This window comes from Capsicum annuum, chromosome 2 (assembly GCF_002878395.1).
Source record: "Capsicum annuum cultivar UCD-10X-F1 chromosome 2, UCD10Xv1.1, whole genome shotgun sequence".
Taxonomy (NCBI): Eukaryota; Viridiplantae; Streptophyta; class Magnoliopsida; order Solanales; family Solanaceae; genus Capsicum; species Capsicum annuum.
The window spans coordinates 47,169,095-47,187,082 of NC_061112.1; the positions used below are offsets into that span (position 1 = coordinate 47,169,095).

General features: G+C 33.3%; 1 protein-coding gene across 2 annotated transcripts; it reads left to right on the top strand.

Moving 5' to 3' along the window:
• Nucleotides 1-6,739: 6,739 nt before the first annotated feature.
• On the top strand, nucleotides 6,740-10,888 carry LOC107860864 (pectin acetylesterase 8-like). 2 transcript variants are annotated; one of them, XM_016706343.2, is made up of 13 exons: nucleotides 6,740-6,877; nucleotides 6,966-7,093; nucleotides 7,179-7,261; nucleotides 7,507-7,636; nucleotides 7,768-7,847; nucleotides 7,951-8,037; nucleotides 8,130-8,254; nucleotides 8,333-8,393; nucleotides 8,812-8,865; nucleotides 8,951-9,028; nucleotides 10,168-10,249; nucleotides 10,363-10,502; nucleotides 10,609-10,888. In XM_016706343.2, the coding sequence occupies exons 2-13, from the start codon at nucleotides 6,967-6,969 to the stop codon at nucleotides 10,696-10,698; spliced, it is 1,137 nt and encodes a 378-aa protein (XP_016561829.1). In that variant the 5' UTR covers nucleotides 6,740-6,877; nucleotide 6,966; the 3' UTR covers nucleotides 10,699-10,888. The 2 variants fall into 2 exon arrangements, with proteins under 2 accessions (XP_016561829.1, XP_047262221.1); XM_047406265.1 differs by lacking the exons at nucleotides 7,507-7,636; nucleotides 7,768-7,847 and having other exon boundaries at nucleotides 6,787-6,877.
• The last annotated feature ends 7,100 nt before the right edge of the window (nucleotides 10,889-17,988 follow it).

Sequence of the window (17,988 nt, forward strand, 5' to 3'; positions counted from 1 at the left end):
GTGTCTTCAACTTTGTCCAACTAAGATTAAGAGGACAAAATGTCCCATTCCTTGCCAAAGTGCCAAGAAAACTGCTAAACTCGGTGACCACTGCTTTAGTAGGACCAATAGGCTGATTCAACTCATTTAACACTATTAGTTGACGCTCAGTTCATCCTTGTATTGCTGCTATTTGTGTGTCACCTCTTTTTCTTTTATTAATTGAAGGGCCTACAATAATATGAACAACAAAATTACTGGATTGCAAAATTTATTTTGAAATAGAATGAACTAAAAATTATGTGTTCTTGCCTTCTCCAGATTGTTCATTTTCTTCAAAAGTAGGAACTTGTGACTGATCTTACTGCACTTATTTGAGTGATGATTGTGATGCACGAGTGGTGTAATCTGACAATTCTTGGCGCACTTGCTCCTCTACTGGTGGTGCAGGTAATATAGGATCCTGAATCACTTGTTCACTTGTTCTTGTATTTGGGATCTAACTAGAACGTTGTTTGACTTCTCCTTCTGCTTATGGTAATTTTCCTTTGGATTTACGTAGTCTGCATTCTTCTTCTTCTTCTTCTTCTTCTTCTTCTTCTTCTTCTGTTCTAGAATCTATTTGTTTCGTAGTGCTACTAGTGATCCAACTGAAAGAAAGATCTTAACTTTTTGGTGTTTCTTTGTACACCCTTCATGATTCATGATTGTTCAACTCTGATCTGCAAGTTCAAGAATATATAAAATAGGCCGAGTATTATAATTCCAGATAATAACCATCAATGAACAATGTTTCTTATTTCATTTTGGACAAAACATTCTAACAAACCATACTAATACTTTCAGTAGTATGTAGTTGTTGGTTTCTGTAAATTGCTAACTATAAACAAACAACAATCTTCAATAAAGAAAAATACATAATCTGAGAGGTATGCTTGCTGATCTGATTGCACATACTCGTTCTGTGAAGATCATCCAATATATAAGAACAATCAACTTTTAAAGAATGTATTTTAGGCAGAACAAGTGAAGAGCATAAACTGAATAAGGTAGTCCCTTCTGAATAAGGTAGTCGCTTCAATATCACAAATACATATGACAGCAACATGTGCTCCAGGCACTTTTATCAGTTCTACTCAAAGGGCTTACTGAAACAAAAAGTTCAGAAGCAGGCATCATTTTTAATATGTAGTCAAACTCAGTTCTTCTTTTACTTGGAACTAGTTATACAAAATCTCCAAATCTGGTAAAGCCAATTATATTTTAGCATGCTTGCACACCATGATAGTAATTCAAAGTGACACAGATACTTATATTAAACAAAGTTGCTTATAAGTTTAAAATCACAAAAATTTTATGCAAGTCAAAATCAAACAAAGAAAGTAAGTTGACTTATATTATATTGAAACAAATCTATTATTATGTTGTTGTGGATAAAAAATATTGGGACAAACCTTTGGAAGCCTACTCTGGAATATACTGCCGAACAGCTCACAGGTATGAAATCTAACTGCTAAAATATATTCCATTACTTGAATAATTCCATTAATCATGATGAGTAATACCTGGGGATTCTGCAAATTGAAAACTATAAGATTTTTATCGGTCGTGCCGGCAACCATGAAAGGATGTTTTACTGTGAGTGCATAGCAGCGGTCAGGAAGTTGTTGGATATGTATTGGATTTTGCTGTCTCACATCCCAGTACCTGCAAGAAAATGAGGCCCAGAATTTCAAGGCTAAGCACAAAGGTTATTACAGAATCCTGGCATAGATCAACATATTTTTTGTGTTAAAAAAGAAATATATTAACACATGTGAACCCCCAAAAAAGAATCTTTGAAAAAGCAGACACTTGATCGACTGCATATCGAGAGTGAGGACCTCAGTATGCAGGAAGTGAAATAAAAGTCCCACCTTAGAAAGATGCACTATTTTGAGTAAATTAAAGCCAAAAGCATATGTTTACTACATAAATCATCTTATAGACTAACAAAACAATAGTGTGAAACTTCAATTCTCCAATCGCCATAAAAATAACAAAGTTACTTGTACTAAGGCTTCATTTGTTTTCAGTTAATAATGATATGAATCTGAATCATTCATGTCTCAGCTCATTAAGTATATTTGCCTTTTTTTTTTCTAAAAAAATCTTAGAACATCTTAATGGATATCAATACATCAGATATGAAGCAAAGTTTTAACATCATTCAGACCTTAAATACATGTCTTTCAAAGTCACACTTATTTGTTTGTTCATTTTGCAAAACAGTCTCTTAGCTGCATAAGCTTCCATCCTAAGCTTCCTCCCTTAAGTGTGATACCAGATACCAAATGCATACGTCAACCTCACTTACCTCGAATCTCCCACATTTGCCCTCAATTTGCTTCAAATGATTATTCCAGACAATTCAAAATATGAACACCACCTTTCAAGAAATTGTCAGCAATTAGTAGCTTAACAAAATACTAAATCAAGCGAAGTAGAAAAAAACAGAAAGTGGCCATGAGGGGGAAAATTTTTACCAATGAGACCATGATCCTCTTCAATGATTCAGTAGATTCCTTTCAATTAGACTTTAGCAATTCTGCAAAATTGTACTATTTTAGAATAAATTTCTAAATGACAACGATTAAAATGATATAAACAAGCATGAATAGAGGATACATATGCAAAAGGAAATTAACACTCACAAAAGATGAAAATAATGATGAGCATATATTCAAATGAATTTATTTGTCTAATCATCTGCCTCCATCCAATCCTAATCAGTATCATCAAACTCATCCTCCTCTTCCGACATTTTTACAACAATATCTTCTGAATGTTCTTCGGTAGATGGAATATCAACAACAACAACGGCTCCATCTTCTATTGACCATCTAAAGTCACCCCCATCTAATCTATTTGAGGGACCAATGTCATCATTAGGCTGCCTCCAAAATGTTTCTTTTATATCAGGGCATTTCTCTTCCTCTAGATCATACAAATCTATGGAGACTTTATTCCTTACATAATAAACTTCTTTCTCAATTGGATCCGTAACATAAAAAACTTGATAAACTTGTGATGCCAACACAAAAGGATCATCTTTGCAACATAACTTGTTGAAGTATACCCGGGTCAACCCATACTCATCTACTTCATTTTTGTACCAATCATATTCAAATAATACAATATTAAAACAACCATAGTAATCAATCTCAAGAATATCTTGAATAACTCCGTAATAAACAACATCTCCATCTATGGGATTTGGTCCCTAGCACTAGTAAAACTATCCGTTGTTGCTGATAAAGTCACACCAGGATTTTGACTCTTGCGTGGGGCATCCCGAGCTTTTGTATAAAATTGATATCCATTGATGAAATATGCGCTATATCTCTTTGTCACCATATTAGGCCCCTTAGCTAACCATTTTAAATGACTAGATACTTTAATATTTTTAACTTTCTGTTCAAACCAACTGCTAAATTCATGACTATGATTCATTGCTCTTTCCCATGCATTAGATATACTATGATTACTCACTGAATTCTTATGTTTCCTGCAATCAATAATAGTACAAATAAAATTACTAGGCCTTTATAAATAGATGTTCATGTATCTTATAATAACCAAATACATGAAGTTTAGCATGTAAATATCTTACTCGATGAACTTTTCCACTTCTTCATCTCCCATGTTAAAAAGGACATATCGATGTGCTTCATAACGTAACTTTGAATCCATTAAGAAAGTGCAGTTTTTTTTCTTCTCAGATCCAATTGGATGACCATTCTTTGGGAATATAGGTGACAAATTCTAAATGCATTCTTCATCCTCAGTTTGGGACCTACTAAATAGTGTCTTCACACCATCATGTAGGTATCTTGCAGATTCATACTTAGGACATAAATATTACTAGATAAAGCACGCGTCATACAGAAAAACATGAACCAATTCGTCAACTGTGCAAAAAGCTGCCAAGTAACTAACATACTGGAACTGTATGATCTAGGTGATTCATATATCAACCTAAATAAGTAGGCTGAACTGCGCACTATCAAACAATACAACATTTCAACAACTATATTTACCCGAATTTCTATTGACTCTATTTCTAGAAATAATATCATCCCCAAGACAGATTAGAAATCCACAAATGAGTAATGGACTGGCTTAACAATTGGTTGTGAACCTAAAAAGGATCATAGAACAAAGTTTCTGAAAAAGCAAAGAAATCCAAATTTATTAACTCAACATGCATTTCTGTCCATCACTATGCTTTAATTGATAGATAAATATCGTGATGTTCATACACTCTACCAGTAGATCACCAACACAATGGTAGTTATATCTTTGTTGCAATAGGCTAATCTTTCAAGAAGTAATTCGACAAAGTTAAAAGTAGACGGCACTACCCATACAAAACTTTTGCCGCTCATACAGATATTAGCACCAAAACTACAAATCACATCATATTCGATGTCATTTTACATCTAATAGAGGATTGACTAATGTTATTAAGACTTTAAAACTCTCACTACCAAAACTCAATTGAAGTATCTTTTTTGTGTAGGATTACTTAAGGAAATTACTTATACTTTATTTTAAATATTTCTACGCGTGAAGTGTTAGTTTGATATACATTCCAAGACAATGCTTACTTTAATTGACCATAAATAAGAAATCGAACTAGCAAAAGAAAAAAAAAGCAACAGAACATCTTTAGTGACCATTTCTTTCGAAAAATAGAACCCTAACAATGGCAAGCTATTAGGCATAAATTCATGAGCATTTAATTCTACCCAGTAGATAATACTAAAAAGTACCACTTATTACTATTGCGATTCAACTATGAGATCTAGCTGCTCTGCTAATTTCTATCTGTTCGCTATTGTAAATCGAAGCAATGGTAGAGCAGCGATCGAAGCAGCGGTCGGAGCGCTGGTCTCAGTGTTGGTCGGATCGTAGGTCAGAGAATCAGTGGGCAGTCGGTGCAAAGGGCACTCACAGTGGGTGTTGACAACTGATGATACGGAACAATGGTCGAAGCAGCGGATGGAGCGCCAGTCGGAGCATGGGTCGGAGCGTAGGTCGGAGCACTGGTCGGAGAATCGGTGGGCAGTCGGCGGGCACTAACAGTGGATATTGAAACTGATGATATGAGAGAATGAGTAAAGTTGAGGGTGAAATATTTTGTATATAATATAATATATTTTTTTATTTGTTTATTATATTTATAAATTTTTTGGAGAATTTTGTGAAAAAATAGGGAGAAAAAATGAAAATCGATGCAATAGTTTTTTTTTTCTAAAAATGTGTTGCTATAGATGACTTTATGGCAGCGGTTCATGTAACCATTGCTATAGGAAATCCTATTGCAATGGTTATACGTCAATAGCAACGGTTATAGTACTACTAGAACAAAATTCTGTTGCAATGGTTGGAACCGTTGCAATAGATCATCTATTACAACGCTTCTTAAACCGTTGCCAAAAGATTCATTGCAATAAGGGTAATTTCTAGTAGTGAACATAAAAAATTAGGATGCTGCAGCAGCAGTTCAACTCTTTTATTTGATTTGTAGGAATTCTTCCTCCCCCCTATGTCCTGGTGGTGCAGTTTGGGCTGCAAAAGGTTTAGGTCGACTGAATGATATCAGCACAGACGAGGAATCAGATCTTGTGCGTACGGCTGAAGATGAGGATGATGAAAACGATGATGATGAGTGGTAATTTTTTGACTTTTGTATGTGTTGTAGTTTGGCTTTGGAGATTAGTAGTTTTTACACTTTTGTATGTTTTTAGACTTGTATTGTATGTTGCTTGTTTGAATGAAATGTAGCATATTTTATTGTATGGTCATTTGTTTGGCTGGTTATGGAATGTAGTATATATAAGCTTTTTATTTTTTTTTAAATTACCAGAAAAACCGACCACATGGTCGATTTTCTAAATTTTTTCTTACAAAAACCAACCACTTGTGGTCGGTTTTTTACAAAATAAAATCGACCACTTATATTAAAAAATGCAGAAAAATCGACCACATGTTGTCGGTTTTTTTTTTAGTAGTGTGCCCTTATTATTGATTTAGGTTTACATACTTGCACCTCATTCATGTTTTTTCTGTAATGTAATCAGGCCAGTCAACCTATGATGCCTATTGAGTACTTGTTGCTTTGGTACTCATACTACACTTCTGCATCTTTTTTCGAGTATGAGTCACTGCCGCTGACGACATCCTTAAGTTGTGATGTTGTTCGGTGATAATATGAGGTTTTAGAGTACGGAGCTAATCTTCTTCCTTCTATTGTTTTTGATAGTCTTACTCATTTATTATGAGACTACGGTGCATATTTAGCACTGTGCATTATTCCATTTTGACATATTGACTCTTGTACCGTCCTTATCAGGATGTGGGGGAAACTCATTTTGTATATTTGGCATCTTCCCTCTACTGTATAGTATGTTCATATTTGCATATCGCTATTTTCTGTTGCTTACGGTATTCATTGTATGCCTATTTCCTTTATTTTTCTTATCTTCAGCCAATTAGCCTGTTACTTGTCGCTTCAGGCTATGATTTGACTTACCTACCGGAGGACTAAAATAGGTGTTATCATGATTTGAGAAATTGAATCGTGACTCATATATAACTTAATGAATTAGAGAAATAAATTTTTTTTTTAGTCGCTTGAAAATTAACCACCACATAAAAATGTGTTGTGTAAGAGTTATATAACTGAATTGTAAGAATTAATCGTAGGCCGTTGAAATCTTGAGGTCCCAATTAAAGAAATTCAGACAAATGGTTGTTTGGCATTGTGGATCTTTCATTATGACATTATATATTAGATCATTTTAAGATTGATTAGTTAGGGATTACCTCTTTTTTTACAACGTATTAACAAAGTGTACGTTCATAAAAGTTATAAGTAATTGTTAAAGTTATATAATTTACCTTATTCATAATTTCTCATGTAATTTATCTTGTACATGCAGGATGATGATGGCAAATCTTCAATTTTTTTGCTTGCTTGTTTGTTCTTTAGCCATCATCAAAACTGGATGTGCAAAGGATAATTGGGTGGAGAAAACAATCGTTAAGAATGCTATATCAAAAGGAGCAGGTTAAGATTTTCACTAATTTAATGTACAAATTAAAATCTAAATTATAAAATCATAAGGATTTTTTTTCCTATTTATTTGTTACAGTATGCTTGGATGGATCACCTCCAGCATACCATTTTCAATCAGGCTTTGGAGAAGGAGTTGAAAACTGGATTGTACAACTTTCGGTAAGAAATTATTAGATTGGGATTAGCATCCAAATTCTTTCTAATTAATCTTTCCAGCCTCAAGTTATCTTACCCTTTTTTTAGTCTAGATTCTGCTGGGATATATTTTTTCTTTTAAGGTGGATGTATTTGGTACGAAGAAAAATATTTTTTGAGGAAAATATTTACTTATAATTTTTCTACACATAGTATTATTTAGAAACCTTTCTTTTTTTAATCTTTGAAAGTTTCCAAAATGTTCTTAGGGAGGAGGATGGTGCACAAATGTCACAGATTGCCTAGATCGCACGAGGAGCATTTATGTGGGTTCTACAAATATAATGGGGCCATGGAAATTTGAAGGACTTTTTAGCATTAATAAGAGTGAAAATTCAGGTTTTACCATAACATTTAAGATCTCCTCCTAAATTTCTCAAAAAAAAGTGAATATGACGAACATTTGAATAAGTCAGACATAATTATATTGTTCATACATGGTAGTAATACTTATAGTTAAATGTATTTAGATTTTTACAACTGGAACAAAGTATTTGTTAGATACTGTGATGGTGGAGCGTTCACCGGAGATGTCGAATACGTTGATCCTGTAATGTTCTAATTTTCAAGTTGTACGTTCAATTTTCAAATTTTAATTTTGAAATGCCTATTGTAGAAGAAATTAATTAACCCTCTCGTTTCAATTTGTTTAGGCTACTAATCTTCACTTCAGAGGTGCAAGGATTTTTGAAGCAGTAATGGATGAGTTGTTGGCAAAGGGATTAAAGAATGCCAAGAATGTATGTATGTTCTATATTATACATTTTAAATGATTAAATATTTAGTTAGTTTTGTTGAATTTTGTTAATAATGGTTGCATGCATGCATGCAGGCCTTGCTTGCTGGAACTTCTGCCGGAGGATATCCAACAATGCTATATTGTGATCATTTCCGCAGTTTATTGCCAAAATCAAAGAGAGTCAAATGCTTTGCTGATGCTGGTCACTTTATCCATGCGTAAGATTAAATTCCAAAATCATTCTTCATGTTTTTAATTGCAATCCACTAATTATCTCTTTTTGATACTTTATATAGTAAGAACCCTAAGCAAGCAAGAGGCTTCGAGGAAGTTTATAACGCACTTGTTACTTTACAGGTATATTCTTATTAACATCTTTGTCTCCTCTCATTAATGTTTCATTTGCTTTATAGAAGTTACTAAGTAGGTTCAATGTTTTTCATTATATATAGTGGTATTTAACTAGCAAAAAATTAATAATAAAAATCACAAAAAAAGAAGAAAAAAACCTCTAGGTTTATAGCAAAGGTATCATTCGACATTAGTAGTCTATAACATTGTCATAATATTTTTGTGGCAACATGATTGTCAAGTTATTAATAGTAAAATAGAAAATTCAAATATAAAAGTTTTCAAACATAATAAGGTGTCATTAAAAAAAATTCATAGAAAAAATTGCATGATATAAATTAATATTTTTCTTTTTACAATTCCATAATGTATATATACATTAGATGAGGTTTTAAGTGCAATCTAAACCTATTATGAGTTGCAGGGATCTGCGAAAGCGTTACCCAAAGCATGCACTTCAAAAATGAACCCAGTATTGGTATAATTACCTACTCTTTTATTTGGCTTTAATTATTGTTGCATTTTTTTCCGACTGAACAACTGAAAAATAAAATTCACTGCAGTGCTTCTTCCCAGAAAATATTTTACAGCATATCAAGACACCAATTTTCATTGCCATGTCAGCATATGATTCTTTTCAGGTAATCACATGTTTATCAATTGCATGTTATCCTTTTGTATAGGATGTGCACGTAACTAAATGTGTTTAGATGAATATCCTCGATAAATTCCACTTCTTAAGAATTTTTTTTTAAAACACGGATAACAATGGTGCTAACATAATAATTTGGCAAGGATTTAATAGACAAACTTCACCTAAGTATCATAAATAAACTTACACATATTACTTTCTTTCAAACCGAAAAGATGCAGTTTTAGTCATCTTTAAAAAAATTGAGCAAAATACACTTGAGTTGATGGATAGAGCTATTCTCAACTTCCTCATGATATTCCTTGGTTCAAAAGTAACGTTAGCTCTATTTAAGTTAACTATACACATTGTAGGTAAGCCCCAACTATTTATTGAAGTGTATCCCTTGACATGAGATGGAAGCTGATTGAATGTTGAGTATTTGTTAGAAAGATCATACCTCAAAATGACTAATTTATAACTCTGTTGAATGGACGCGAGCATAGGTTAAAAGAGGAGCTCATGCATTAGAAGTATATACACGAGTTGAAAGGAGCTTAAACGTTAAAATTAAAGCAGGAGTTTAAAGTTGTAGCCCATAAGCATGGATAGAAAATTAATTTTTTTTAAAAGATAGAGCAACATGATTATTGAAAATACGATTGAAAGATATCTCCACGTGTAGTATTTGGATTTATTTTAACAAACTTAGCCTTCTCTTTGGTATTTCATTTGGTAGTGAGATTTTGGTAGTCCTCATATAAATATTTTTGTCAATTTTATCCATAGTTGAAATTTTAATTACTCTACAAATTTTTATCTATTTTTGTAAATTTGAACAATGATATGAACTTATTAAATGTTATAAAAGTGATGAGTCATGGAAAAACAATAGTGACACTATAAAAATTATTTATACAATCAAATTTAAAATTTATCCAAGGGTTTATTGTCTGTGTATTTTGTAGATATGTTTATTACTCTTATTTCAATTTTTCATCTTTTTCTAACAAATTTATCATGGACAACTAATTAAAGTATGTTGACATCCCTTTCTAACTTAATACATGCTTAATTATTAAATAGTTTTTTTTATATTTAGCTAAAAATATTTAATAATTTAATTTTATAATGCATTGACTATTACAGGTTAACAAAACCTTAGGACATGATATATTCAGTTGCATTTTTAGCAGGACATGCACTTCAAGTCAAAACAAAACCTTGAGAGGTACTTCATACAAACTAATTGAATAAAACAATGATTATTTCAATGGTGTGAATTAAGTATCCTATCAATGTTGGTTTATGAACAAGATTTCTAACGTTATTGGATGTTATCAGAATTTAGGTCGGAATTCCTAACTACTCTGCCCAAACCACACAATCCATTATTAAAAGGAGTTTTCATTGACTCATTTGTTCATCATTCCGCAATACAATGGAGGTGGACTATTCAAAGCGGCCTTGTGGTTAATAACGTGGTAAATATTATTCATTTATTTAATAAGTTTGAAAATGCAATTGGACTTATTCATTTATGTAAATTTCTTATTTTATTATCTTAAATTAGAGAAATATTTTATGCAGTCTGCACCAGAGGCATTTGCTGATTGGTACTTTGACCAGAAGTACTGGTATGTGATAGATGAGAAAGACTTACCAACGATTCCAAAGTAAAACTGAAGGAAATACCCATTAGATGGGTAATATTTATAGTTAAATACAAGAAAAATAATATGCAATGTTTAGAATCCATTTATGTTAAATTTTGTTGACAACTTTCTTATAACTATGTAGATTGTTGACAATTGTATTTGACAAAGAGGATCACTTTGAATGAAATACTCTTAAAACTTTCTTGCTCAAACAATGAGGCATGATATTTTATTTTGAGTGTACTTTAAATTGATTGCATTATATATCAAAGTAAGTGAAAAAAGAAAATATAGAAAAAACATATACGAGGAGAGATAGTGGAAAAGAGTAGGGAGGAGCACTAAGACAAACCATTCTTTTGGTAAAAGTACAACAAAACATTTATTTTTGTTTATTGACATGACAAATCCAGACTCTATAATATATCTATTTAGTCTATTCATACCTTAACTTTAAAAATAGAGATAGTAGTTGCAGTAGTAAGAAAGTGTATATGCTTGGAGCATGCCATGGGTACACAGTCCCTTTATTTAATTCAAAGATCAGTTTTGTGCCTAATATCAATGACTCACACAGGACGATCCCTGGCCTATCACTTAAATTACTTTCTGCCAAATTAAGACTTCTCGCCTAAGTATAAGTGGTACATGAGCTATGGTATCACATTTACAGCCTCTCATAGAATATGTCTCCACCACCATAACCTTTATAGATCCATATCAACTCCATTTGATCAAGTCTAACAGGATAAGTCATATGCTAATAAAGAACTTGCGCAATAGTATATGCAAATATCAGTGAACAGACTATCGGCTCGTGGTGGAATTAGTCAATGGATTAATTGGAGAAATACAAGGCAATCTTATATTACAAGAACACAACTATATATATTGGACACAAGACAAGCTTCAAAGATATTCAACTACATTCAACATTACACTACTAGTGCAAGACGCTTTGACATTTACATTTAACATTACACTATTAGTGCAAGACACTTTGACATGTACTTTACTTTGTTTTGTCTAGACACTTGTATACTATGATAAGAGTATATAGTAGACACCACCTTTAGTTAAATTCCCCCATAGTTATAACTTGAAATCCCCATAATTTGTTTATACTTTTATTCTCAACTTAGGCTTACTCTTCTCAGAGACTGATTTGTACTACATGATGTTGGATGATGATAATATCAATACATTTTCTTTCATTTTTATTTTATTTTATTATGTTTTCTATTTTATATTGTCCATCTTTACATTCAACATGCCCATATAGTTATTTTGAAATCCTGAGGGTTGCACTATATAATGAGGGAGAGGGACTAGGCCCCTCAAAGTTAATCACAGACAATTAAATAATAAAGTGCAAGAAAATTAAGGGCAGTTCAGGAAATAAAAAATACAAAAGATTTAACGTGGAAACTCTCCTTGCTCAAGGAAGGGAAAAACCACTGGTTGCCCTCACAAGCATCAAAGAAATCCACTATAATCAACCTATTGGTTACAAACTCGATTTCAGCCTAACTCTAGGCGTTTTTCGCTTAAAATAACTCCACTACAATCTCATCTTGGCAACTGTGCCAAGGACCCTCTCCAGTAATTAACTCTAATCAGCATCAAGCTTAGGAAACTCTACCTAAGCACTTTCAAGCATAAACAAAACAAGACATTACTCTTATATCATGAGTAATTTTGCAACAAATCAACACTTAAGAAAAATCACTCACTCTTTAAGCATACTACAAAGATAATAACATGAGTAATGCTTGAGAAATATTGAAATAGAGTTTTTGTTGCCTCTCTTCACTCTTTAGATTTGTGAAAGAACTATTTGATGAAGAAGAATATTTTTCCTTTTATAGATGAGTGATGATTAAGGCTGAAATATCACTGGTCTATGTGTCCTATTCAATACGAGCAGCACCCGCAAGTTTGTTAGCCAAGAGGACAAAATTGTGCAGACATGTGTGCCAGCTGTATTGTACCATGCACATCCAGGGACATAGTCCCTTGAAGTTAGTTTCTCATCATCAAAACTACATATTGCAATTTTTTTACCTTTTTGATAATAAAAAACTAATCATCCATCTTTGAGCATCAATACGCATCCATTATATTTAATTGATATAATTACCACTCTGAAGATAAATGTTCCCCCTATCATCATGCTTCCACCATCTTGCAACACAGGGACCTGGTACCTTGTTGTCACTTGCAGTAAAAACTCTTGTTTTCTTCCCCCTGTCACTATGCCTTATCATTCACTTAGCACATCACTTTCTTCCCTCTACCAAAATATTTTTCCTTTGTTATCTACATTCAATACACCATATATTTTCCCATATCAGTATGCTATTCACATTCACCTAGTATACCTGGTACTTGGTTTCATACTATATGTACTCAATATTTCCCCTTTTGGCATTATTGAAAAGTGAAAACCGTAAACTAAGAGTAAATTAAGCACAAATTAGTTAACTCATGGCCACTGGGCAACACTAACATGAAGAACAACTTTGTAAGTTAAAGGTAACAAATATAACATACAGAGAAAAGATTCATTCATAAATAGAGGATAAGTACCATTGCAGTGCATAAATTAAATGTTCTTAGGGAAAAAGCCACAGGAATCAGGAAAGATTAACAAGTGAAGGACTAGGAAGAAGAGTTTGAAGGAGTAGGGACTAGTTGTTGTTGAGATGTCTTATCTGTACATTTAACCTAAGGACCTCGTCAATTAAGATTAACACCCTCTTCCTCAGTTCAACATTCTCAGTTCTAAGCATTTCAATGTCACATGGGCGTCCTTTGGAAAGATGTTGAATTGTCTCCTGAAGTTTGCTTATTTATTCATCCTTGGTAGCTTTATTGATCTTTAGTTCCACTATTTCCTTATTGTGATCACTTTGATAAATGCTACTTGATTTGACACACTCAGTTTTGACTAGTATTTTCATGACAAACATTTGTGCCACAGATCTTTGGGTTCCAGAATCACAAACAATACCATAATGATCAAGGACTTTGTTAATCCAATATCCTTAAGGCATGTCATGCTTTCCACTTTTCCTAAGAAAAACTTTGTGAATTTTCTCTATGATTAATGTAGGTAGATTAATAAACTTAAAGAGACTAAGTCATTTCATCACAAAGCAGTGGCTGGGGAAATGTTTCTCTTTTGTGACCTGGGAAGAATTACCTTATTCACAAAGTCAAAAATCAATTGAAACTCACTCTTGAATGAGTTCTTATTCACTGCATCAATATATCTCCCTTTGACCTTGGATACATTTAATAAGAATTCTATTTAAGGCAACTGCTTGGAGACAGTTCTCACCTTATATATATGAACTTCTAGAATTCTTCCCAATGTTTCTTTATTCAACTTTATTTTTTTCCTTGGACCTGTGCAGTCAGATTCATCCCATCTTCTGAAAATTCTAAAGTGAAATAGAATTCTCTGACTATCTTATAAAAAATAATGGGAATAAGTCCTTCTATGAGATGCATCCAGCCTTGATGTTTTACCAACTCAACTAATTTCACCATATCAGGTTCTGTTAGCACATTTGAATAAAAAATCCTTCCAGTTAATGCCTTTTGATTCTTTAAGAACCTATTTCTAACTTCCTTGAGTATAACCTTACTTTTCTCCCTATTCCTTCTTCTAGTAAAAGTGATCACAGGTTTTTTTTCAGTCATTTTTCTCTTCTTGGGAATAGGAACCTCAAGAGTCATCTACTTCTCATTAAAACTTCCAAACCATTTTCCAAAAATTCTTGGTGTTTTACTAACATTATTTTTCTTGTGGCCAACTATGCTCTTTCCTGGGTTTTTTGATAGCAAGATGTGGTTTCTAGCAACCTAGGTTTCATCCACTACAACACTATCAGAATAGTTTTTGAAGATTTATGGATGGTTCTTCATTAACAAGATGAGTGATGAAGGAGTTAAGCTTTGGAAGAGAAGGATAAGAAGGATGTTTTCAGGAAGTTTTGGGAAGAGAATTTTAACCATACTAAACTTAGAATTCTTTGAAGGACATAAAATGGGAGAGTTGCAGCCACCAGGAAGATCTTTTTCTTAGAAGGGCTATTGAGATTTGGATTTTTCTTTTTGATAGGATAACGAGTGGGTATAGCTAGATTTAAGGGAAAAATAAGCACAACAAAGGGTTTTCTAGGGAGCAAAATATGATCAACATCAAATTTTAGGTGACTTACCTTCCATTTTAGAATAGGACAACTTTTTTTTGATACAAGGATAGGGAGAATGCAACTTTTTCTTAAAGAACAGACAAAATTTACTCATAAATGATACTAACCTGAGAGATAGGACCAGACCCCTCTCTAGTTCAAGTGAATCTTCAACTTTATGCTTGTCACCTCTGTCTACCTCTAAAGTTGCTCCCATGGGTGTATACCCGTAAGGGTATGGTACCGAGTTAGACCAATATGCCCCTATTCTACTAAGGATACCTGCCTCTTAAACATAGCCAATTTTTTTGAGGAGAGACATTGATTCACATGTTAGGTCAAGTCAATTAAATCACTGCTTGCTTCAACTTTTTATCCTGAACACACTCTCCTTTTTTGTACTATTATGTGATCAACCATTAGTTCTGAGAGCTAGGTGCAAATCTTAGCTTCATTTACACTACCTCAAGCTCCCTCTTTTGAGATGAATTCCTTTGGAACCAGGTCCCTAAGAGTTTTATCATGACCCCTTTTGCCTATTCTTAGTCTTGAGATGTGATCAACGACTGACATTTTTCATCATTACTATTCTTATCTATATCTTCCAAACTTTACTCATCATCTTCAACATCATTAACCCTCTTTATTTAAATCACACAATTTCCTTTTTGTCATGGAGATTTTCAGCTATATTTTTCCATGGATAAGGTGCTTTGAAATCGATTATTTTACCTGAGACACTTCCATCTTCAAGTGTCTTGATAGAGAGAATACATTCAGACATTTAAACTTTGAGATTTTTGATCACTCATTTTTAATGATTATTCCTAATTGTAATTATCTTTCTCATACATAGGACCATGATCAATTGTTAGATTTAGGAATCCATTTGTGTTTGAGTTTCCAGTAGGAGGACAATAGTGTGATCCGATCCCTTTTGGCCCATCTAGGTAGAGAGTTTCTTTTCACAATATTCTGAGGATTGAGACCCCTAGAATGTGCATTTCCTAGCTGATTAAATTCAGAACCATTTATTCTACCTCTAATCCAGCTTTGATAATTTTTCTTTGTGTACCCATCTCTTCCACAATGAGTACATAAAGGCTTGTAGACGTTGTTCTTAGCATCATGAGAAACCTTTCCTTGGTACCCACGAAGTTGGGTTCCTTCTTGATAAACAAGACCTTTCCCATTATTAGCACCTTAACTAGCTAAGTTAAAAAGTATCTGAGAGGATGTAGTCTACTGTAGGGATTTTTTAAGTTCTTTCTTCAGATGGACTAGGTCCCCCTCTAAATCCCCATTCTTCTAGAGAGTAGACATAATATCCTTTGGGTAATCCTTCAAATTTTCTTCAAGTTCAACTTGAAACTTTGATGCTTTTTTCTTTTGTTTACTATCTGAAGAATCTAGTTTCTCCAGTTGACTCACAAAGCTTAGATTTTCAAATTTGATCTTAGCAACCTATTTCTCAGTTTTAGATATCTAGAGAGTCAAAGATATCAACTCAAGCTCTTGAATTTATACCCTTTCTTCCAGAGCATTTTTTCATTAGTTATTTCACACATGGAATCAATCAACACATTGGCAAGTATTTTTATTTTTCTAGCAGAGTAATTCTCCAAGTTTTCTTTAATGTCAGAAAGTTCTATTTCATTTTCTTCTTCATCTTCATGTTTACCATAAAAGCAAACAAGGATTAAAAGGTCACATTCTCATCCTTCACTGTAAGTATGGAAATATCTGTAGACTTCTCAACCTCATCAAATTTACTGGAGGAGTCACCCTAACCAGCTAAGGCTTGTTTAACTGCAAAATCAAATGCAACCTGTCTTCTTGATTTTACATGGACCGGGTCCCTATTTCTTCCAGTGTCACCTCTAGTGTTGAGGTAATCCTAGTAATATATCTTGTGCATTGGATAGTCCTTGATACCCGCCTCAATATTACTTTATTTGCTACTACTTTTTCTTCTTCTTCTTTGGAACTGACCACTCCTCTTCATTACTCTAATAATTCTATTTGCCAAATAGGCAACACCAGTGTCTTCTTCGCTTGAATCATGTTTTGAATCCTCTTATTGCTTCTTGAGCTCATGAGTCTTTAGATTTCCAATCAATTCATCCATGGTGAGAGTCTTCAGGTTTTTTGCCTCTGTTATAGCATCCACTTTGCTTTCCTAAGGCTTAGGAAGGACACCAAGAATTTTTCTCACTTTCTTATATACTAGAATAACTTCTCTTAAACAGTGAAACCATTAATTATTAAAGTGAATCTTGTATCCATTTTTTGGATTGTTTCTCCTTCTTTCATGGTGAAGGTTTTATACCGAGTTAGTCAATATGCCTACTTTTGAATCCTTTACATCAATAGTACCTTCATGAGTAGTCTTCAAGCAATCCCATGTTTCTTTTGCATTTTCACAGGCAGAAATTTCTACCTATTATACTTATCAGGCCTTAAACAACAAACCAATAATTTGTTGGCCTTATAGTTCTTTTCAATATTCTCTCTATCTTTATCATTGAACTCCCTCCTGCTTTTGATAACCATTCTTCTAACATCTTCTTCTTTAACTTCTCTTATAGTAACATGAGAATCATCAAGGATTATGTCCATCAAGGATTATGTCCATCAGTTCACTATCTTCAGCCATAATGAAGTCAAATATCTTGGTTTTCCACCACTCATAATACTGCCTATTGAATCTTAGTGGTCTAGTAATAGATTACCCTTCTTTGAGATTAGGTGGAGTAGCCATGCTAACAGAGACATTCTAGGTGTAAACCTTTTAGAGTGAATTGGCTCGGATACAAATAGTTGAAACCCTGGAGGTTGCACCACACAATGGGGGACTAGGTCCCTCAAAGTCAGTCACAGGAAAAATACTGAAAAATAACCAGGAATCAAAAGACAGTGCAGGAAGAGTAAAAATACAAAATTTTAACATGAAAACCCCCTTGCTCAAGAAAGGAAAAAATCACGGCTTTCCTTTATAAGCACCTCAAAATTCACCATAATCAAACTTTTGATTACAGCCTACAATGAAACTAACTCTAGGTTCCTTTCGCTTGCAATAATTCTATTACAAGCTCATCTTCACAACTCTG